Here is a 23,989-nt window from a genome sequence, read left to right on the forward strand (position 1 = left end):
ATGTCTCAAATGATTAAATCCAAGCAACATCGTGTCAGAGACATCTTATTATCTTCTGTAAGTCTAATTAGTTTAGCATTTCAGTCAGATTGTTTACCTTGCTTTCAGTTCAAGCATTCTTAGGAATTATTATTATTTTATTTTATGATTTTACAATGCTGTCCAGACACAAATACTCATGGGAAATGTGTTTTCTGCTTTGTGTTTTCTCCAAGTTGTACTAACAATGTTATCATTGCTTGCCGATGAAGGAAATTTCTTGTATATTGTGATTCTTTGATGACACTTTCATTGCTGTTGACAAGAACCTATTTGCAGCCTTAATAAGGAAATGCTTTTAACAGTAAGAAAAAAACAACTTGATTGTATGGCAAACCAATGCAAACTATTTACGGTTGTGCCAAAGAAAGTTCAGCTCTGTCATATGTAACGTGGGAAAAAACTTTGTTTGTAATGGGCAACTGTTTATTTCCTTTTGCTTGGAACTGGCATTTAAAGCTTGATCTTACATTTATTATGTCAATGACAAAGCTCTTGTTGGCTTTAATTGTGCAGAATCATGGCCTCAGAGAATACCAATATTTCTCTGGTAATATTTATACCATATTCAAATATAACCTTCTTGACCACTCCTCTTCAGAATAACTAATTAGACTTATTGAAGGTTAATTGTTGGAAAGAATGGTAATGGTGACCCCTTTCAGTGTTCAAAACCAACTGTTCAATTAACTATTGAAAAATACATAGTGCTTGCATTACAGTAGCTTTTAAATTTTCTGATTTATAAGAGGGCAAATTGACCCTTTCAGGCCTATGCTGTATCATTACACCATGCTGGGAAGGTCAATGCTCTATCATGGTGGTTTTCAACCTTTTTTCATTTGCAGACCCCTACAAAATTTCAAATGGAGGTGTGAACCCCTTTGGAAATCTTAGACGTAGTCTGCAGACCCACAGTGTCGAAGACCCTTCTTCTATGGTAATGACAACCTTTCGCTGACCCCTTAAACATAGTTGGCGGCCTCCCATGGGTCTGCGGACCACAGGTTGAAAACCACTGCTCTATCACTAAGGGCTATATACTCCACACCTTAATCCCGCAGAATGAGGTTAGGGCCTGTGTGAAGTGGAAGTGAGGCTCTGTGAGTTGTTCCTTCATGTAGCTGCCAATGTCCTGTCTGCAGAAACCCTGTGTGGTTGTTGGGCAAAAAAAGGGGGAATGGCTAGGGAACAACTGGGAAAGGTCAGAGAGTAGTGAGTCGCATGTTTCTCCTCCTAATGTGGCCTCATGTCTGCATTTAAAAAAAAATGCTGCTCAGAGCCCATTAACTCCTCCTTGCAGCTCTGTGTACACCCTTCTCCACACAGAAGAGTGACTAAACGCAACTGTACCCCAGGAATAAATGACTGTGTAGCAAGAGAGCTTGTCAGGGCCAGGGGTGATTGAGAGGAACATAGAGGATGACCCTCTCAGCATCTTCTCAGGGATCAGTGGTGTGTGGTCCTTAGTAACTTGTGTGTCCACACCTTCTGTCCCACCTACATTGCCACTAGCATTGTGGTGCAAGGGAGGATACAGTGATGCTACTCACCCTCCCTCACAGCAGTTTTTCATGGAAGTGTTCCACTCTTGTGCATTTTTACTCAGGAGGGGAACTTAAGAGTCTAGAGTAGAAATCCTTGCTGAGAGAGACAACATGGCCCCCTTCACTAAATGGAGAACTGAAATAGTGACAATTAAAAGCCTGTTTGAAAATTCTTTAAAAACATGTCCTAGTCAATATTTATCTATCTAATGCATTGAAAGTAATTACTGGAATTTTCCTTTAAAATCAAGCTGGGCAGGCTTTGCTGTCAGGGTGAAGCTGATTTGGCTCAGGAAAAAAAACCTGTAATTTTTTTTCCTGATCTGAATAAAGATTTTCAAGATTCTTTTCTTGAAATATGGGCTTTTCTGCAAAGACCAATTTCTTCCCCAGTTCTAGCATCTTCAACCTGTGCTGACTTCATGTGTACTACAGGTTGCTAAAAGGTCGTAATTTCAGCAGCTCTGATAAAATGCATCCTCAATACTTGTGGACAATTACCTGTCAAACTTGTTCATGCAACTTGTTCACACTTGTTCATGCAAATTAGAGCTGGTCGGAAACCAAATTTCTGTTTCATGGGAAATTCTGAAATTAGAATTTTTGTTTGTTGCTTTGTTCTGAAACAGAGCAAAACAGCCAAAATTTTGAAACTTCCTGTGGGACAAAAATTCTCCAAAATTTCTAATCAGAACCACAGAAACATTTCATTTCAATAATGTTGAATCATTTTGATAATGTCAATGGCTTATGATATTTAAATATATATTATATAAATAAAATAGTTGAAACAAAATGAATCAAATTCATAAACTAGAAATGTCTCGATGGTATTGAAACAAAGTCTAAACAATAAGTAGATTTTATCCAGTCAACATTTTTGTTGAAATTGGTACATTCCTGTGAAACATTTAGATTTTGATAAAACTTCCTTTTCCACCAGAAAACTCTTCTGTCAGAAAAACAAACTTTTTTTGTATTTATTGCAAATACAGATTTTTTTTGTACGTGCCCATGGATATGCCTTTAAGTATTGAAGGTTGTACTTTAGAAACCTGCTTAGAACTTGGACTTAAGGAAACTAAAGCCTGTTTTTTATTTATATTTATTTAAATTAAGCAAAATAGGGTGTGTTGGAAAGGAGTAAATATTAAATAAAAGTACCGGTCCTCATGCGAACTAAATGTCATGTGCTTTCCTCTGAGATCCTACATACAGAGCATAGATAATTACATAGAACAGAGTCATTCACCACATCTTCCTATTCTGTCTATACAACTGATGGGTTGCTAAAAGAGGCAGTAAATATGGCCAGGAATTCACACATAGACCCAGGGTTTGTGAGTAAAAATGTCAGAAACCCTGTGAGCATAGGGCTAATTTATTCATCATCCATGCCTGTGCTCAGTTGTAAACCCCCTTCTCCTAGCGCTGGCCTCACTGCTGCTCTCTGGATGTGCTACCATTAGCTTCCTCCCAGCAGATTTGTAGCTGTGACCCTGCGAGTGAGCTTCGCAGGATGCAACAGAGCAAGCTGATGCTGACGTAGACGTCAAGCCTGCAATCAGCTCCTTCTAGATGCCGGGGTCTGCCTGCTCCATTGTAAAACCCTGCAGGATGTCCACTAATGTGGGCTGGCGCACTGCAGCTTTACTGCTGTACTAGGGGAGCATTGCCTTTACCTGTTTTCATCTTATGCACCAAGTGTGCACCATGTTTTAGCCATGTGCTACTACAGACTGCTTGCCTTTGCACCACATAACAGAGAAGATATATGTATATTCTGCATATACATATTTCTTTTTAAATATGTATTTTTTGCCTTTTGTTATAAAAAATTCCAAATAGACCATTTTCTATTACATCACACTGCAAACTGGGCAGCCATCTAGATCTTTTGGGATTTCAGAATAATTGCCTAATGCAATTATTGCCTAATTGCAGGCATGAAAACTTCTGTACAAGGGAACACAAGTGAGTTAAAATGGGTCCAAAAAAATAAACATTGATTTTATGCAACAATTTTATCAGCAGTGTCACTGTCCTCACGGGGTAAATTAGTCTCTAGCAGTTGTGGGTGACTGTGGCCAAGGGCTAAAAAGCTTAATCTAGGAAGTATGTTAAAAGTTAATGCTCTAAAGTCACATTAAGTAAAAATATTAATAAATAAATAGATTTTTTTAAAAGAAAAATCCCATAACATAGGTTGTTACAGCTTATAGTGAAGCACTATGCCCATTCTCCTTTTTCTAATTTTTTAAGTGGCAGTGCTCAGAAGTTGAGGCTCTAAATTTCACTTGTCTTAAAAATGTTATAATCTGGTTGAGGGATTTCCTGTAGTTTTCTAACTATCTTAAAAATATTTTTAAAAATACTCCTCTAGTGCAGAGAGATTAAATAAATACAACTTTGGCAGATAACTAACAAATGCTCTTCCCGGGGCTATGTTGAGTTCCTTGATTATGTCGTTGCACAAGTAGAAAGAAAACAAAAGGAGTAATGTTTACTTTAGCTGTGTTAGAAACATAAGGTATGGAGAGGGACATTACTCCTTGTCAAATGGGAAAGGTTAAAATTCGGGGGAAAGACATATTAAGTCAAACCAACTCAATAGCTTTCTAACTATTTCTAACAAGCCTCGTGGATAAGGGACAAGTGGTAGATGTGGTATATCTTGACTTTAGTAATGCTTTTGATACTGTCTCACATAACCTCATAAACAAACTAGGGAAATACAACCAGATGGAGCTACTATAAGGTTGGTGCAGAATTGGTTGGAAAATCATTCCCAGAGAGTAGTTATCAGTGGTTTACTGGAAGGGCATATCAAGTGTCCATTTCTGTTCAATATCTTCATCAATGATTTAGATAATGGCTAAGGTTAAGATTCTGTTGTTGGTATTTTTAGTAAAAGTCAGGGACAGATGGCGGGCAATAAACAGAAATTTACGGAAGCCCGCCACCTGTCCCTGACTTTTTCTACAAGTACCCTGAGGGGAAGTCAAACAGAGCGCTGCTGGGGCTTGCAGCTGCTCCAGCCCTGCCCTTGCTCCTGCAGCAGAGGCTCACCCAGCCCTGGCTGCTGCTCCAGTGGGCCAAGGACTGCTGCTCTGGCGGCAGGCTGTCAGTCAGCAGTTCGGCAGTCCTGGGGCTGACCTCTGGTCAGGTTTCTGGGGGCCACTGCTCCAGCATCCCTGGGGCTGGCCACTGGCTGCTGTTCCAGTGGCCTTGGGGCTGACTGCTAGCCAGATGTTCCAGGGGCCACTGCTCTGGGGCTGGCTGCTGCTCTAGCTGCTGGCTGCTGCAACAACAGACCAGGGGCTGACCGCTAGCCAGATGTTTTGGTGGCCGCTGCTCCGGCAGCCCCAGTACTAACAGTTTCTCTAGCCCTACCCCAGAAGAAGTCTCAGAGGTCCCAGAAAGTCATGGAATCCATGACCTCTGTGACAGAATCGTATCCTTAATAATGGCATAGCGAGCACACTTATAACATTTGCAGATGATACCAAGCTGGGAGGGGTTGCAAGTGCTTGGGAGGAGAGGATTAAAATTCAAAATGAACTGGACAAACTGGAGAAATGGTCTGAAGTAAATAGGATGAAATTCAACAAGGACAAATGCAAAGTACTGCATTAGGAAGGAACAGTCAGTTGCACACGTGCAAAATGGGAAATGGCTGCCTAAGAAGAAGTACTGCAAGAGGGGATCTGGGGGTCATAGCAGATCACAAGCTAAATGTGAGTCAACAGTGTAACACTGGTGCCAAAAAAGCAAACATTGTTCTGGGATGTGCTAGCAGGAGTGTTGTAAGCAAGACACGAGAAGTAATTCTTCCGCTCTACTCTATGATGATTAGGTCTCAACTGAAGTATTGTGTTCAGTTCTGGGTGCCACATTTCAGGAAAGATACGGACAAATTGGAGAAAGTCCAGAGAAGAGCAACTAATGTCTGCTGCAGTTTCCACGGTATGCATCCAATGAAGTGAGCTGTAGCTCACGAAAGCTCATGCTCAAATAAATTGGTTAGTCTCTAAGGTGCCACAAGTACTCCTTCTAAAAACGATTAAAGGTCTAGAAAACATGACGGATGAGGGAAGATTGAAAAAATTGGGCTTGTTTGGTCTGGAAAAGAGAAGACTGAGAGGGGACATGATAACAGTTTTCAAGTACATAAAAAGTTGTTACAAGGAGGAGGGAGAAAAATTCTTCTCCTTAACCTCTGATGATAGGACAAGAAGCTTAAATTGCAGCAAGGGTGGCTTAGGTTGGACATTAGGAAAAACTTCCTGTGAGGGTAGTTAAGCACTGGAATAAATTGTCTGTGGAATCTGAATCATTAGAGGATTTTTAAGAGCAAGTTAGACAAACACCTGTCAGGACTGGCCTAGAATACTTAGTCCTGCCATGAGTATAGGGGACTGGACTAGAAGACCTCTCGATGTCCCTTCCAGTCCTACAATTCTATGAATCTATGATTCTATGATTATTTTCAGATTTTGTTAAGATATTTGCATAATATGAAAAGTTTAATATATTTATATGATTGTCCTCCTAATCATGGGTGCGGACAACTGATGTATTATTTCACATAATTTCCTTATAGTTCTTATTTGTGAAAGGTGTAGACTGCAGCTTCCCAGAGTTATCCAAGTCTAATTGTTTGATACAGGTGGAACAGCCCACTGCATTTTTAATATTCTTCTCTCTTAATATCTGATAAAGGATGCATCTGCTTATCTCAGCATAGACCCTAGCACAATTGCTATGGGTGTTTTGGCTTAATTCCAGGGGTTATGGAGTCCTTAAGGGAACAACAGTATTTATAAACATTGGCCCAGAACCACAAAAAGACTTGTTCTAATTGTCACATTAAGCTTCTAAATCCAACATTTAGGCACCAGAGTTCATCAAAACCTCACTCATCTGCTGCCTAATTCTGTTTATGCCTAAAATCCCTTGGCGCCTCAGTTTCCACCATTAAAGTTCCCTAGGCCAGCGGTTCTCAAATTGTTGGTCAGGACCCCAAAATGGGTTGGACCCCTTTTTAATGGGGTCACCAGGGCTAGCTTAGACTACATGGGGCCAGGGGCTGAAGCAGAACCCTGAATCCCACCGCCAGGGGCTCAAGCCCAAGGGCTTCAGTCCTGGGGACTGGGGGTCATGTTACAGGCCCCCTGCCTTGGGCTGAAGCCCTGGGGCTTTGGCTTTGCCCCCCTCCCTCCCAAGGTGGTGGGGCTCGGGCCCCCCTCTCACCCCACCTGAGGTGGTGGGACTCGGGCAGGCTCAGGCTTTGGTCCCCCATCCTGGGGTCATGTAGTAATTTTTGTTGTCAGAAGGGGGTAATGGTGCAATGAAGTTTGAGAACCCCTGCCCTCAGCAAAGCCTAAGTCCTTTTTGTGGATTTAGCTCATTGTCTTTTGGAACAGATCACCTTGTGATTCAGGGACAAGACCTGGGATAGGCATAAGTGGGTGAACACTGGGAGCTTTGGACATCACCAGTGCCATTTTCTATGCAAACAGGGGGACAGTGCTACCAAAGTAAATACTCTCCATATCTTTACGTGGCTTCTGAGAGGGTCACTATGGTTGACAAAAGGAAAGAAGTCCAAATTATCCCCTCTGGTGCAACAAGCAGAGGAGACAGAGATCCATTGGACTCTGTCCTGTGGGACACTAGGGGAGTTGCAGATTTATGGCATCATCTGCCCATCATAAGAACTTGTTAGAAGCCTCTCTGCAGGGACTAGGCTTTGCAGGGTTTTGGGGAAGAAGGAGATGGACCTAGGTACTAGTCGCTCTCTGTGGTGCCATTCCTTGCTAGCCTTTCTGAGTTCTATTTCAAATTCCGAGAGGAAGTTAATGCTGTTGGAAGCAGTGTTGATTTCTGTGGATTCTCCTGCTCAGCTACTAGTTTGCAGCCAGAAAGTGTTCACCAAATGGTAGCCTTGTTCCAGAAAGAGCTGTGCAGTCAGGAGAAGATGAGGCCACCAGAACAACTCCAAGGAGTCCCTTCGCTGTAGCTGCCTCTTCATCTGTGATTCTCAGTCTTCGCTTCCCTGTGGACCTCAGGATCTGTGAGGTTGGGAAATTGCACCTCCACCTTGCACAGGCCCAAGCACCTGAGGGAACAATCCCCTTCAAATTTTTTACAGTTCACCCTATAGAATTCTGTGCCTGCTCTGCCTCCCAGTGTTTCTCTGCGGGAGGGAAACAATCTGAGATCTCTCCTATTAGCAATATAGAATTTATGGGCTGACCCTGGAGTTGTAGACTCCAGGAATCTCATGGCCCTTATGGATGTCAGTTGTTTCATGGGGGAATATTCTTTTCCTTCTCCAGGATCTGTAAGATACTGTTTAATCTGTTGGTAATGAGTACTGCTGGAAATAGTTGCAGCTTCAATTATCAGCCAAGCAGCAACCTAATTTGCCTGGGAATCAGTTCCAAACACACCCCACACTTCTGTTTCTACTTTCAACTTTAGCTAAATTGAAAAATACAGCATCTGTCATTTACAAGCTTCTCACATTCTCATCTGAACCTAGACTGAATAAACAGAGCAGTCACTGAGGTCAGGATGTGAAGTGTAACAATAAACATGGAAATGTGGAGCAGAATCTGCAAAAATGTTAGTAGAACTACAGTCACTTTAAAACCAAGATTGATACCACAGAAAAACCTGTTCAGAATTTACTGGACCTGTGGCAGGATACACAGGTTTGCCGTGTGTAATTATTGTAAATACTGGAATTGTGGAAAGGTTTGCTCTGCCACTGACCTGCTGTGTGACCTTGGGTATGACACTTTACTTCACAGCTTCAGTTTTCCCATCTTTAAAATGTGGATAAATCATACTTTGAAATGCTTTGAGATCTTCAGGTGAAAGATGCTATCAGTTATTGAAGTCAATAGGACTTGTTCCATTGACTTTAATTGGGGGTTGGATGAGGCTCTATGAGAGTGTTAAGATAGATGGAAATAATACTAAGGATTTTTAAAGTGCTTGTCTTGGGGCACAAATATGTTTGCTTTGACATTTTCCCATCGTATTTGGCATTTGGGAGGAAGTAATTCGGCAACTGTCTCATACTAATGTGCTGACCGCTGTTCCCTCTAAGCTGCGCACGTGTGCGCGCACACAGATCCTAAACCCCGCGCACACGGCAAAACACTGCGCGCACACTAATTTGCACAGAAGAAATATTTTGCGCACATGGCCTGTCAAAAATTAGAGGGAACATTGGTGCTGACCTTCTTTTAGATCCCCAAATCTTTCTTTTAGGGTGTATGCAAAATAATCCAGACATAGGTAAAGACACATTCAGTGTCCATGCCCAAGGTAAGCATGAGTGAGGCTGCGAGTTTGTCACGGATTCCGCAACTTTCCATGACCTCCGTGACTTTTGCAGTGGCCGGTGCACCTGGATCAGAGGCAGCTCAGGCAGCCCCTGCACCAGTCACACCGGCCTCTGCTGGGGCAGTTCTTGGGCCACTGCCCCCCCCAGCACAGTTTGGGTATAGAAGGGGACAGGGGTTGGGGCAGAGGACGGGGTGAGGCGGACTCTCAGCAGCGCTTACCTGGGAGTCTCCCCGGAAGGAGTGACATTCCCCTTGCTCAGCTCCTAGGTGAAGGCATGGCCAGGCAGCTCTGTGCGCTGCCTCTGCCTGCAGGCATGGCCCCTGCAGCTCCCATTGTTCTTTAAACAATAGCTCTGAGAAGTTAAATCACCCCTATTCATTGATGTAGGGTGTTAACTCTGAAGCATACTGAGGATAAATCAATGTCAACATTAACTGTCAACATTTTAGCAGAAATGTTCTGTGGGTGAGTTTTTATATCTCAAAACATAGGGTAGACTAGATAACCTAGCTCTTTACTGTCCACTGGCTAGTGTGGCATTGTTCTCTACTACATATGCTCCAGGGGTTTGTCGAGGTCAGTTCTAAATTTCTCACACAATAGGGCTCCCACCATTCCCTTTGAGAAACTATTCCACATTCTTGATAGATCTCACTGTTAGAAAGCTATTTCAGCCTACATTTTCTTTTTATTAATATAATTACTTCTCGTATACTCTGGGGCTCACAGTGAATAGTCATTAGAAGAAGTGGAAGGGAGAGCTCTCCAGAGGAGGTAAGCATTTTGAACAACACATAAGTAGAGTTTGGACACTTGGGCTTTTCCCTCCACTTTACTCCCTAATAGGACCAATATAATTAACAGCGTGTTTCATTATTTATATTTATTATACATTATTTATTGGATAGCTCTTTTTATGAACCCCAAGTGATTTGTGTGCTGTTATAGATCTTAGAGAGCTGAAGTGTCTGTCACCATGTACATTTCTTAGGTTTCTCTTTTTATTTACACAATTAAAAAACTGTCATATAGCCTTCAATCAAAAGCTTCATTATCCTTGTCTGGAACACGTTCTTATGTGTTAAGAAAAAGTGTACATGGCATAGCTATCCTATTATTATTTAAATTATTCCTCACTATTATTGGTTTTGAATATTTATTAGTTTTTGATAACTTCTTTCATTATTCATAAAGGATACCCACACAATCTGATGGGAAATGAAATACAATAAACCTTTATTTTGCATAACTAGCATCTTTCAACAAACTCTATTCCAGTGCAACTTACAGCAAGGGTCCAGTCCTGTGGGGAGCAGAGCACTTCCTGCAAACGGCTGAGTGCTCTCAACTCCCATCGATTTCAGTGGGCATTGAGGGCACTTGGCACCTCACCTCACAAAACTAGGCTCTTGGGTTGTAGTTAGTTAAAAAATGAATGATAGCCGAGGGAGAGAGGAATTAAACAGCAAAGCCAGGGAGGAAAGATGTGTTTGCAGATAACACTTGAAAAAGTATGGAGAGTGGCTGAGGCAGGTGCAGGAAGGTTGTTGTAAATGATTTACAGAGTCTCTTGTCAAGTATGCAGGGCTACTGGGATAAGATAGGATCTGTCAGACTGGATCAGACCCAAGGTCCATCTGTTTGTAGTAGCCGGCACCAAGTGCTTCAGAGAAAGGGATAATAATCCGCAGTAGGTAGAGTGTGGGTGGGAAGATTATCCCACTTATTATGACTGGATATTCTTTTTATTCATATGAATATCCATTTTTTAAAATCTTGCTGGGATCTTGGCCTCACTGGCATTATGTTGCAATGAGTCCTGCAGTCTGTGCATTGTGCGGAAAAAAGAGTGCTTCCTTCTATTATTTTTGAATTTGTCATCTTTTACATTCATTAATGAATGTCCCCTTGTTCTTGTGTTACATTTTGACCATTGGTGCTGATCATTATAGTGGGATAGAATGATGTCTCCTGAAACTTGGAATGGTGCCTACTGCTGCATGCTTACTAAGTCTTCTCTCCCCATGCTATCCACGAAAAATCCAGCAAACTTTGTATTTTATTGTGAGTCTGACCCTTTACATCTAATTGTACAAATCATTTATGCAGTAATTAACCCTTTTGCAAAACAATCTGTTAACAATTCTGGAATCAAGTAAATCTCAGTTAGCTACAGGTAAATCAGATGGAATGGTGCACATCAGTGTGAAGCATGCTTACTTCCAAAGAGGCTGGAATACAAAAAAAGATAGTTTACTTTAGGATTATTGATCAGTTTATTTTTTGTTTTTGTTTCCAGCTGAGCTACCAAGATCCTCTGCAATCAGGCTCTCTTCCTGGTGTGATCTTCCATCTCAGCTGCAAGAACTGTATCAGCAGGGTTTCATCTTGGCTGCTGTCCACCCTTTTGTGCAGCCAACTGATAAAAAAGAGAGGACTCCCCAGGAACAAATCTTCAGGGCTGTGCTGATCAAGAAGACAGAAAGGTAAAGCACTTCCAGTGAGCTGGGATAAAAATAGACAATGAGATTTCCTGCTGAGTTTTGACCTAGATCAGGAAATTATAGCAATGTCATTGCTAATGTTTGCTGTGCAAGGCTTGGATATTTATTTGTAGGCTTGAATAGACTTAACATGTTCTTCATGTTTATAATCCATCTGCATTTTGTCAGCTAAGACAGAAAATAACAAGTTGAAATCTGCTTTATATTTTGGAATGTGTTGTCATGAAAAAGCAAACAATCCATGTGACTAATAATTTGCTAAAACAGTCCATTTTGTGTCCTTTACTCTAATAATTTATTGGATTAAATGCAGCTAGAAAAATATTTACTTTGAAGAGGCATACAGCCAGTGGATAACACAATTAATCTGAAAATTGTAAAGTAACGTGCATTTTTGTACCTATCTACAAACTTTACCCCCAAAACTATAAAAGTACTTTTAATTTTCCAACCCAGTACAACTCATTTTAAATCAACAGAAAATGAGTCTGTTTGCTTTATTCTGTGTTTAAAATTGTACTGAGTATTTTTGTGTAATACATTCAGTGGCTAGGGATGAATAAATAAAAGGGAACACAATTCCTTCTATGTTTTAATCTCCCAATTTAATAAAAATCAATAGATTTTTCTGCTTAGTCATTCCAAACAGAGAGAGAGAGAAATTGAGAATAAACATTCATAATAGAATTAAAATTTTTAGTAAAGAGTTTTGAAAAATACCTTTAGACTCATAAACTTTAAGGCCAGAAGGGACCATCATGATTATCTAGTCTGCCCTCTTGCATATTGCAGGCCACAGAACCTCACTGACCCACTGCTGTAGTAGGCCCATAACCTCTGGCTGAGTTACTGAAGTCCTCACATTTTTTATTTAAAGACTTCAAAGAGAATCCGTTTCATGCTGGATTGATAGCCATGGGGACCACAGTCCACTATTTGCAGGACAAGTACAAACAAGCAGTGCAGTCTTCTCATATCACAAATGCTTCTCAGCATTGCTACGATACGGTCTAGATTAAAGGCCTGACGCTGAAGCTTGCAAGGATTATCCCCTGCCTCAAAACACTAAGCCTGCTGTGGACGATGTTGAGCAATAGGCAGATACTTGTCCATTTGGACGACAAAGTCAGCTTGCCCCGGTTCTTCAACAATGGATTGCCATAAGGCTCAGTACTCATGCCAACGCTCTTCAATGCCTACACGAGCAACATGCCACCAATGAAGTCGTGCAGATTTGTATATGTGGATGACTTTGCTCTGGCAACACAAGCAACCACCTTCAATAACATCAAGTCGACCTTGAACGGGGACCTAAACACCATGGAGGAGAATCTCCGGAAATGGAGGCTCAGGCCAAACCCTCACAAAACAGCAGTCACCGCATTCCATCTTGATAATAGGAATTCTAAGCGCACCCTGAAAGTGACCTTCTGCTGCAACACTGTGCAACATGACCTCTCTCCAACTTATATAGGAGTGAAGCTGGACCACACACTAACCTTCCACGACCAGCTGAAGAAGGTAGCCCCTGAGACGAAGACAAGGGTCTACCCGGTCCAGAAACTGGCAAGCACAAGCTGAGGAGCATTAGTGCTATGGACATCAGTGATGGCCCTTGTGTATTCCCGAGCTGAGTACTGTGCACCGGTGTGGACTGAAATAGCCATACTCAACTTGTTGATGTCCAACTAAACATTGCAATGTGATGTATCACTGGAACCCTCAAGTTGACCCCAACACCCTGGCTGCCCCTGCTGTTGCACATCGCTTTCCCATATATTCACCGCAATGCCAGAACCCTCTGAGAAGTCCAGCGAATCGAGAAAAACTAATGTCTCCCCATCCACTAGGACCTCAACGATGTCCCTCACCACCGCTTGAAGTCATGCAAGCCCTTTTGGACCTATGCGCTTAACTTATAACAATGTGACTTCAACCCTGATGGAGCTTGGAAAGCTGAGTGGAGTTCGCAAGAAGTCACAAACACCTTGTGAAAGACCTGATGCAGAAGATCCCTGGCTTTGATCTTCCGTGAAGCTTATGGACAGCACCAAACAGAATTTGCATAAACCATGGCAGATGTGGACACTTCATGCACAAATGGAAAATTAAAAGCCCTCCAATATGTGACTGTGGGCACCTCAAACAGACTGTGGAACATATAACAACATAATGCCTGCTTCACAAATACGAAGGAGGCATCACAGCATTACAATCCTCTACTCCTGATTCAATTATCTGACTTAAACATTTACATGTGAAATTGTAGTTGTTGTTCTACATCTACATCAGCCATAAGAAGAAGAAGCCCTACTATGCTGGAATAATTTCCAGGAATTAGAGGGTATTTCATTCTCCATTTCCTATTCTTGTCCTTATCTTTTTCTGCTGAGGATTCAGGCAAGGAGGCTAATTGTGGTTTGGATACTTGTTCAATAGAAATTGGAGTCAGACCACTGTCTCACTTCATACAGCCTACCAAATGATCATCAGACAGTAGTGACTTGCCATTCCTACCAGCTGCAGATAGGGCCAAATTTGAGTCAGTGGCCTAAGGGAGAAAGGCTCCATGTTTCATTACAAATTACATATAGGCATTAAGTATCCCAGGTAGATTGACTTTTTAAAAGAATTGTCATTCTATACGGACCTGCTTTGGGGCTTGTCTACACTACCGGCCAGATAACGGGCAGCGATCAATCCAGTGGGGGTCGATTTATCATGTCTACACTAGACATGATAAATTGATCGCCGGTTGCTCTAGCATAGACTCTGGTACTCCACTTCAATGAGAAATGCAAGGAGAATCGATGGGACACCGCAGTGAAATCACTGCAGTAAGTAGATCTAAGTATGTCGATTTCAGCTACATTATTCACATAGCTGAAGTTGCCTAACTTAGATCCATTTTCCACCTCCCCCCCTCGCATAGTGTAGACCAGCCCTTCTTTTTATAAATAAGGAACTTCATGCTGTTTTGCAACCTACCAATATTCTTGACAAAGGGGATCACAGTTTTGTGACTGAGACACAGGACTGGGAATAAAGAGATGTGGGGTCTGTTCCTGTCTCTTCCACAGATGTCCTGCATAATATTGGGCCAGTCACTGACCAGAGCTATGCCTCAGTTTCTCCAGTTGCAAAATGGGTAGTAGTTCCCATGTGAGTAGCTCCCTTGAAGTTACTCAGACTACTTGCTTAAATTAAACACATGCTTAAGTGTTTTGTTGGGCTAGAGAGCTCAGCACCTTTCAGGATTGACTGTAAAAGTGGGCTAGTGGGCATGTACATGACATTATCTTACACTCAGTGAGCTTGATTTGTCAGTGCCTTGCACCTTGTGTAGTAATTTACACCTGCGTGAAACTGAACCAAATCTGAATTCTCTGCTCACTTGTACTGGGGACAGTGTTTTACACCCACTTTGCATATCTGTGAATGAGTATACAAGATATAAGGAAGTGGAGAGTCTGAGTCAGTCAGAGTCCCGTTATATTCACACTCTATTTGTTTGCATTCCCTTAACTCCCATCTCTCAGTTTGGTTCACTGAGTCTGAATGGGTCTAAGATGGTGTAATTTATGTGTTTAGGCGATGAAAAGGAGGTATAGCAGAAAAAAAACCCAACAGAAGGGTGAATTACACCAGTTTAGACTCCCTTAGAATCATTTAGGTGGCCTCTGACTTTGGCCAAATGTGTGATGGTGGCTACTGCCACAGAACAAGGGGAAAATGCGAATTTTGAAGATCTCAAGCAAAATGAAGAGAGATGGGCAGCTGACTAAACTCAGATAGCTGTTGCGAGGGGCTGGGCAGAAGGCTTTTTTGCACAGTCTGTTCTGCAGTCTAAATGGAATAACCCTGATTTTACATGACAGAAAAAAAGGATTTCAAGGCTGCTTCAGAAAAATCATCCTTATCAGAAGACATTTTATAAAATAAAATAAAGGACATGTGATTAATCTGTGATCAAGTAAAAAGACCAGTTAAGTATCTTTAAGTTTGGCAAAGGTCTGACATCTATCACTGTCAGGGTTCCTTCCCCACTCTGAACTCAAGGGTACAGATGTGGGGACCTGCATGAAAGACCCCCTAAGCTTATTCTTACCAGCTTAGGTTAAAAACTCCCCCAAGGTACAAACTTTACCTTGTCCTTGAACAGTATGCTGCCACCACCAAACATTTTAAACAAAGAACAGGGAAAGAGACCACTTGGAGACGTCTTCCCCCAAAATATCCCCCCAAGCCCAACACACCCCCTTTCCTAGGGAGGCTTGAGAATAATATCCTAACCAATTGGTTACAAAATCATCAAAGACCCAAACCCCTGGATCTTGGAACAATGGAAAAATCAGTCAGGTACTTAAGAGAAGGATTTTATTTTTAAAAAAAGAAAGGTAAAAATCATCTCTGTAAAATCAGGATGGAAAATACTTTACAGGGTATTCAGATTCAAAACACAGAGGATCCCCCTCTGGGCAAAACCTTAAAGTTACAGAAAACAGGAATAAACCTCCCTCTTAACACAGGGAAAATTCACATAAAACAAACGATAAACTAATCCGCCTTGCCTGGTTTACCTATACTGATTGCAATATTGGAGACTTGGATTAGGATGGGTTGGAGAAGATGGATTTCTGTCTGGCCTCTCTCAGTCCCAAGAGAGAACAACCACGTAAACAAAGAGCACAAACAAAACCCTTCCCCATCCCCAATATTTGAAAGTATCTTGTCCCCTTATTGGTCCTTTGGGTCAGGTGCCAGCCAGGTTAGCTGAGTTTCTTAACCCTTTACAGGAAACATGATGTTGCTTCTGGCCAGGAGGGATTTTATAGCACTGTATACAGAAAGGTAGTTACCCTTCCCTTTATATTTATGACAATCACCTTTGTTAAATTAAACAATTGGGTGGAAGAAGATGATTGTTGTATTTGCTGAACACACTATACCTAATGAGAGCTTACATTTAGTGTTAGAAGATTGTAGGCAGTCCAGCTCCAAGCATAAACTCATTAGCAAAGTCACCTACCCTTTGAACCAGAAATGGCCTCTTTCTGTTTTTGTAATATCACCAAGAATGCACACAAGAGCTATGCTAAGTCAAAAAAAATCGTTTAGCTTTCATGAGCACTCAATCTCACTATTCACTGCCATTCTGTATGGTGCATCTGAAAGACTGTAGAGCTTACTTATTTTTCTAATGCTTCTTATTAACACTGATTGTTTTGATGCTATTGTTTAAACTTTCAGTTCTCTTACAGTGATCATTATCTGTCCTGTTTTTCTCCCACATCCTTCCTTGCTTTCTGAAGATAGCAGAAATCAAAGAGTTTTGTTAGTTTCTTTTTTGTGCAGTACTATCAATCAGGTATTTGTGTGTACCTAGACATCTAATTGTACCTTTGAATTAGTCTATATACTTCCATCAGCATTACTCCATTTTATTTCAGACTGATATTTTAACATGGTTGCTATTGACATGCATTTCTAGAATTTTGTTTTTCGTGGGATCACCCCTCCTAGACATGTGCTAGCAGATGGTATGCCTAGTGGCCAGAGCAGGAGATGGATGTCAAGGCAGCTTCCTGATGCTTCCAGCAACTCACTGTAGTCTTCCTGTGCTTTAGTTTTCCCAGCTATAAAATGGGGATAATAATACTTACCCCATCCTGTAAAGTACGGTGAGATCCATGGATAAAGGTGCAATGTAAGTGCAGTAAATTACTGCTGCTGCTGTTGTTCTGGCATTGTCTTTGCATTTTAACATGCTCAGTGTGGGTTTGCAACGTCATTGTATGGCTTTTTTTTAACATTACCAGGACATTTCCATTAACTTACCTAGGTATTTTTATTGACCCCGTTCTGCTAACCTTATAGAGTACCTGTGACAGAGCACTGGGCAACAGCAGCTGAGCCAGCACTCTGATCACTGCAGCTCCAATTAAACACTGCAGAACAAACTCTGTTAAGAAGAGCCGTACCTAATTGGTGGGTGGAGGAGACCTGGAAGGCTAATTCAGCCATTAGGCAGAGGTACAAAAAGGCACAGGAAAGAAGTAGGGAAGGGGATGGGGACAGGGGGATATATATATCTTCCATGCTTGCCTCAGGAGCTGAGGGCTCCCTAAAACTGAAGGAGTACGGCTGTATGGTGTACGAGGGTGGTGGGAATCAACATGGTAAATAAACTACACTGGGTGTTTTACCACGATGAACGTCTCTGAATGGTTTGTGGACTTGAGCAGAAGCAGGAGCAAGGGGGCCCTGCCACACATGGAGGCTTGGATTCTTAGCCAGTGCAAGGGTTTGGCAGCCTGCATGATGGAGGAGACCCTGCAATGGCTGGTAAAACATCGAGAATAAATGCAGAAGACCCTGCAAAGTTTTGAACAATCCCACCACAGGGAGAGGCAGGCTTTGTTTGCTTGGCAGGCGGAAAAGCCTGAAAGATTTCATAAGGGAACAAGCCAACATGCAGCAACACCTCCTACAGAATGTGATGAGTCCCATGGTGGGGGGTGGTGCCTGGACACAGGGCCTAAGACTATGTAAGATGGGCCCTAAGACATGATCCTGATGCATTCCTGTGCACTATTGAGAGGGTAGCTATGGGTGCAGGTTGGTATAAGGCAACCTGGGCCCTGATTCTGACTCCCTATCTGTCAGGGGAAGCCCAAGCAGCATATGGTTTTACAAAAGGTAGATCGTATCAATCCAACCTAATCTCCTTCTGTGAAAAGGTAACAGATTTTTTAGACAAAGGAAATGCAGTGGATCTAATTTACCTCGATTTCTCTAAGGCATTTGCTACGGTTCCACATGGGGAATTATTCGTTAAATTGGAAAAGATGGGGATCAATATGCAAATTGAAAGGTGAATAAGGAACTGATTAAAGGGGAGACTACAGTTGGTCACAATGAAAGGTGAACTGTCAAGCTGGAAGAAGGTTACTAGTGGAGTTCCTCAGGGATCAGTTTTGGGACCAATCTTATTTAATCTTTTTATTACTGACCTTGGCACAAAAAGCAGGAATGTGCTAATAAAGTTTGTGGATGACACAAAGCTGGGAGGTATTGCCAATACAGAGAAGGACCAGGATATCATACAGGAAGATCTGGATGACCTTGTAAACTGGAGTAGGAGTAATAGTAATAGGATGAAATTTAATAGTGAAAAGTGAAAGGTCATGTATTTAGGGATTAATAACAAGAATTTTTGTTATAAACTGGGGACCTGTCACTTGGAAGTAACGGAGGAGGAGAAGGACCTCGGAGTATTGGTTGATCACAGGATGACTATGAGCCGCCAATGTGATATGGCTGTGAAAAAAGCTAATGCGGTCTTGGGATGCATCAGGCGAGGTATTTCCAGTAGAGATAAGGAGGTGTTATTACAATTATACAAGGCACTGGTGAGACCTCATCTGGAATATTGTGTGCAGTTCTGGTCTCCTATGTTTAAGAAAGATTAATTCAAACTGGAGCAGTTACAGAGAAGGGCTGCTAGGAATGGAAAACCTGTCTTATGAAAGGAGACTCAAGGAGCTTGGCTTGTTTAGCCTAACCAAAAGAAGGCTGAGGGGAGATATGATTGCTATCTATAAATATATCAGAGGGATAAATACCACGGAGGGAGAAGAATTATTTAAGCTCAGTACCAATGTGGACACAAGAACAAATGGATATAAACTGGCCATCAGGAAGTTTAGACTTGAAATTAGGCAAAGGTTTCTAACCATCAGAGGAGTGAAGTTCTGGAACAGCCTTCCAAGGGAAGCAGTGGGGGCAAACGACATGTCTGGCTTCAAGACTAGGCTTGATAAGTTTATGGAGGAGATGATATGATGGGATAGCCTAATTTTGGCAATTAATTGATCTTCAACTATTAGCGATAGATATGCCCAATGGCCTGTTATGGAACGTTAGATGGGGTGGGATCTGAGTTACTACAGAGAATTCTTTCCTGGGTGTCTGGCTGGTGAGTCTTGCTCACATGCTCAGGGTTTAGCTGATTGCCATATTTGGGGTCGGGAAAGAATTTTCCTCCAGGGCAGATTGGCAGAGGCCAATCCTTTTTTGCCTTCCTCTGCAGCGAGGGGCATGGGTCACTTGCTAGAGGATTCTCTGCACCTTGAAGTCTTTAAACCATGATTTGAGGACTTCAATAGCTCAGACATAGGTTTGGGGTTTGTTACAGGAGTGGGTGAGATTCTGTGGCCTGTGTTGTGCAGGAGATCAGACTAGACGATCATAATGGTCCCTTCTGACCTTAAGGTCTATTATTCTATGATATATGGCTCTGAGTGAAGAGCAGGCCAGGAATTCCGAGATGGCGAGGGCAGCCATCCTGGATCTGGTGGATCTGTCAATTGAGAAGTACTGCGAAAAGTTCAGATCCACAAGATGGACTGGGGGTTTATGGCCCTGGGCAGTTCCCCAAAGGTTGCTGGACTGGGCCACCTGCTGGTTGAAACCAGAGGGGAAATAATGAATGTTCTGGTATTAGAACAGTTCCTTCAGGGCCTCCCTAAGAACATACGAGTGTGGGTCAGTTGGCCTCGACCAGGTATGGTGGATGAAATTGATGGAGGAATACAGAGACAGACTTTCCCAAGAAAGAGGAACAACCCAGAAAAGAGGATCTAGAGAGTGGGAGGAAGACCAGAGAACCCACAGCAAGAAGGGGCATATAGAGGATGAAGGAAGAACCCCAAGGAGCTCTGGCTGGGGCTTGACCCATTACATGCTATCAGTGCAGGTGACAGGGGCACATAAAAAGGGACTGCCCTTATACAGAGACTGCGGTTTTGCCAAGTTTTGTGGCTGGGCCAGAACTGGAGGGAAGAAACAATGACAGAAACTGTCCACCAATTCGGTAATGGTGGGGAGGACATTCCAGAGGGGCCTTGTGGATATGGCCTCAGGTTGCTCTCTTGTCTGGAGGGAGCTGGTGAAGTCTCACTGGATGGTTCCAGGAGCAACTATGGACATAGAATGTGTCCATGGGGATAAGAGACACTGCCCTATGGCTCAAGTGCCCCGGAAGGCCAAGGGAGGTTTAGTTGGAAACAGGTTGCAGCAGTGGAGGGGCTGGAGTCCCTTCCCAATATGGAAACAAGGTGGTGTAAAGAATCCCGGGTTGGGGAAAAGGAAACCAGAAGGAAGAGAAAAGAATAAGCCCATGGGAGAAACAATAGAAACCCTTAAACAACAAAGCCCAAGTCAGGAGGAAAAGAGACCTCCCCAGGAAATTGAAGGTGGGGGGATAGGAATATAGGAAGGAGGTATGGGGAAATAGACAGCCCAAACTCCTTAGGAGAGGTTGAGGGACATATGGTGGTCCCTGCAACACAATCCCACGGAGAGGAAACCCAGGCACTGTTTGGAGGTTTGGGAGAATCTGAGACTCTGAGGGATCAGGAGATAAGGGGAGTAACCTTGATCTTCTGCCAGATACTCCCCCTATTCTCCCCCTTTGTAATTCCCCATGGTGCCCTGGTGTGAAGACTTGTGGGCTGAGATGGAGCTATGGGGGTCTGCTCCACTGACAAAGTGTGATTTATGTGGGTGGAGAATGTGCAGACCCCACAAGGCAACCCAGATGATCACCCCAAGGACAGAGAGAGACTCTCACAGGGTGACACCTCAAATAAGGGTGGGAGAACATGGAAAGAAGACTTACTGTCAGGTAAGGGGGGAGGTGTGTGAGAGAGCTCTGGGCAATAGCAGCTTGAGCCAGTGCTCTGGTCACTGCAGGTCCAATTAAACACTGGCAGGAAGGAAGTCGGGACAGGGGGAAGCAGACAGAGGGAGGGAGAGATTACTCTTCCCTGCTTGCCTCAGGAGCTGAAGGCTCCCTAAGACTGAAGGAGTAAGACTGTATGGTGTACAAGGGTGGTTGGGTATCAAGATTGTAAATGAACTGCACCAGGTGTTTTACCAGCATAAAGGTCTCTGAGCAGTTTGTGGACTTAAGCAGAGGCAGGAGTGAATGGTTCCTCTGCCACAATACCCATTTCAAGTGAATAATGAAATAGGGCTAAATTCTCCTCCTGGATGTATATGAGAAGGAGGCATTCATAGCAGATAGTGGGAGCCACATGCATCTAAAGGAAGGTTTTTGCCCTTAAAATGTTAACTTTGTTATAAAGAATATTAGAAAGACAACAGCTATTTTTCAATCAATATGAAAATTTACGTTGCATTATGGACATTATTAATGATGATGCTGCATAAACAAATATAAGCATGTTAATTCTTTAGAAGCAATGGGGTGATGGCAGGATATCACGTCGTTGAAGGACTCGATTCAGCTCTCATTAAAGTTAGTGGAAAAACTAAACATGCATCAGTGGAAAGTGGATGGGAATCTGGGAGGCAGTGACCATGAGTTAGTTGAGTTCAGGATCCTGACACAGGGAAGAAAGGTAAGCAGCAGGATACGGACCCTGGACTTCAGGAAAGCAGACTTCGACTCCCTCAGGGAACGGATGGGTAGGATCCCCTGGGGGACTAACATGAAGGGGAAAGGAGTCCAGGAGAGCTGGCTGTATTTCAAGAAATCCCTGTTGAGGTTACAGGGACAAACCATCCCGATGTGTCGAAAGAATAGTAAATATGGCAGGCGACCAGCTTGGCTTAACGGTGAAATCCTAGCGGATCTTAAACATAAAAAAGAAGCTTACAAGAAGTGGAAGGTTGGACATATGACCAGGGAAGAGTATAAAAATATTGCTCGGGCATGTAGGAATGAAATCAGGAGGGCCAAATCGCACCTGGAGCTGCAGCTAGTGAGAGATGTTAAGAGTAACAAGAAGGGTTTCTTCAGGTATGTTGGCAACAAGAAGAAAGCCAAGGAAAGTGTGGGCCCCTTAATGAATGAGGGAGGCAACCTAGTGACAGAGGATGTGGAAAAAGCTAATGTACTCAATGCTTTTTTTGCCTCTGTCTTCACTTACAAGGTCAGCTCCCAGACTGCTGCGCTGGGCATCACAACATGGGGAATAGATGGCCAGCCCTCTGTGGAGAAAGAGGTGGTTAGGGACTATTTAGAAAAGCTGGACGTGCACAAGTCCATGGGGCCGGACGAGTTGCATCCGAGAGTGCTAAAGGAACTGGCGGCTGTGATTGCAGAGCCATTGGCCATTATCTTTGAAAACTTGTGGCGAACGGGGGAAGTCCCGGATGACTGGAAAAAGGCTAATGTAGTGCCAATCTTTAAAAAAGGGAAGAAGGAGGATCCTGGGAACTACAGGCCAGTCAGCCTCACCTCAGTCCCCGGAAAAATCATGGAGCAGGTCCTCAAAGAATCAATCCTGAAACACTTACATGAGAGGAAAGTGATCAGGAACAGTCAGCATGGATTCACCAAGGGAAGGTCATGCCTGACTAATCTAATCGCCTTCTATGATGAGATTACTGGTTCTGTGGATGAAGGGAAAGCAGTGGATGTATTGTTTCTTGACTTTAGCAAAGCTTTTGACACGGTCTCCCACAGTATTCTTGTCAGCAAGTTAAAGAAGTATGGGCTGGATGAATGCACTATAAGGTGGGTAGAAAGTTGGCTAGATTGTCAGGCTCAACGGGTAGTAAGATCAATGGCTCCATGTCTAGTTGGCAGCCGGTGTCAAGTGGAGTACCCCAGGGGTCGGTCCAGGGGCCGGTTTTGTTCAATATCTTCATAAATGATCTGGAGGATGGTGTGGATTGCACTCTCAGCAAATTTGCGGATGACACTAAACTGGGAGGAGTGGTAGATACGCTGGAGGGCAGGGGTAGGATACGGAGGGACCTAGACAAATTGGAGGATTGGGCCAGAAGAAATCTGATGAGGTTCAATAAGGATAAGTGCAGGGTCCTGCACTTAGGACGGAAGAACCCAATGCACAGCTACAGACTAGAGATCGAATGGCTAGGCAGCAGTTCTGTGGAAAAGGACCTAGGGGTGACAGTGGATGAGAAGCTGGATATGAGTCAGCAGTGTGCCCTTGTTGCCAAGAAGGCCAATGGCATTTTGGGATGTATAAGTAGGGGTATAGCGGGCAGATCGAGGGACGTGATCGTCCCCCTCTATTCGACATTGGTGAGGCCTCATCTGGAGTACTGTGTCCAGTTTTGGGCCCCACACTACAAGAAGGATGTGGATAAATTGGAAAGAGTCCAGCAAAGGGCAACAAAAATGATTAGGAGTCTGGAACACATGACTTATGAGGAGAGGCTGAGGGAACTGGGATTGTTTAGTCTGCAGAAGAGAAGAATGAGGGGGGATTTGATAGCTGCTTTCAACTACCTGAGAGGTGGTTCCAGAGAGGATGGTTCTAGACTATTCTCAGTGGTGGAAGAGGACAAGACAAGGAGTAATGGTCTCAAGTTGCAGTGGGGAAGGTTTAGGTTGGATATTAGGAAAAACTTTTTCACTAGGAGGGTGGTGAAACACTGGAATGCATTACCTAGGGAGGTGGTAGAATCTCCTTCCTTAGAAGTTTTTAAGGTCAGGCTTGACAAAGCCCTGGCTGGGATGATTTAATTGGGGATTGG

The 23,989-nt window shown here is 43.0% G+C and overlaps 1 protein-coding gene across 5 annotated transcripts in view; it reads left to right on the top strand.

The window, feature by feature from the left end:
• RFTN1 (raftlin, lipid raft linker 1) overlaps positions 1–23,989 on the top strand; it is a 110,791-nt gene that overhangs the window by 25,519 nt on the left and 61,283 nt on the right. For all 5 annotated transcript variants that reach the window (XM_077811298.1, XM_077811297.1, XM_077811299.1 and 2 more), the window contains exon 3: positions 11,248–11,434. In XM_077811298.1, the coding sequence (XP_077667424.1) occupies positions 11,248–11,434 (187 nt within the window). The remainder of the gene's footprint in view (positions 1–11,247; positions 11,435–23,989) is intronic.

Source organism: Eretmochelys imbricata, chromosome 2 (genome assembly GCF_965152235.1).
Source record: "Eretmochelys imbricata isolate rEreImb1 chromosome 2, rEreImb1.hap1, whole genome shotgun sequence".
Taxonomy (NCBI): Eukaryota; Metazoa; Chordata; order Testudines; family Cheloniidae; genus Eretmochelys; species Eretmochelys imbricata.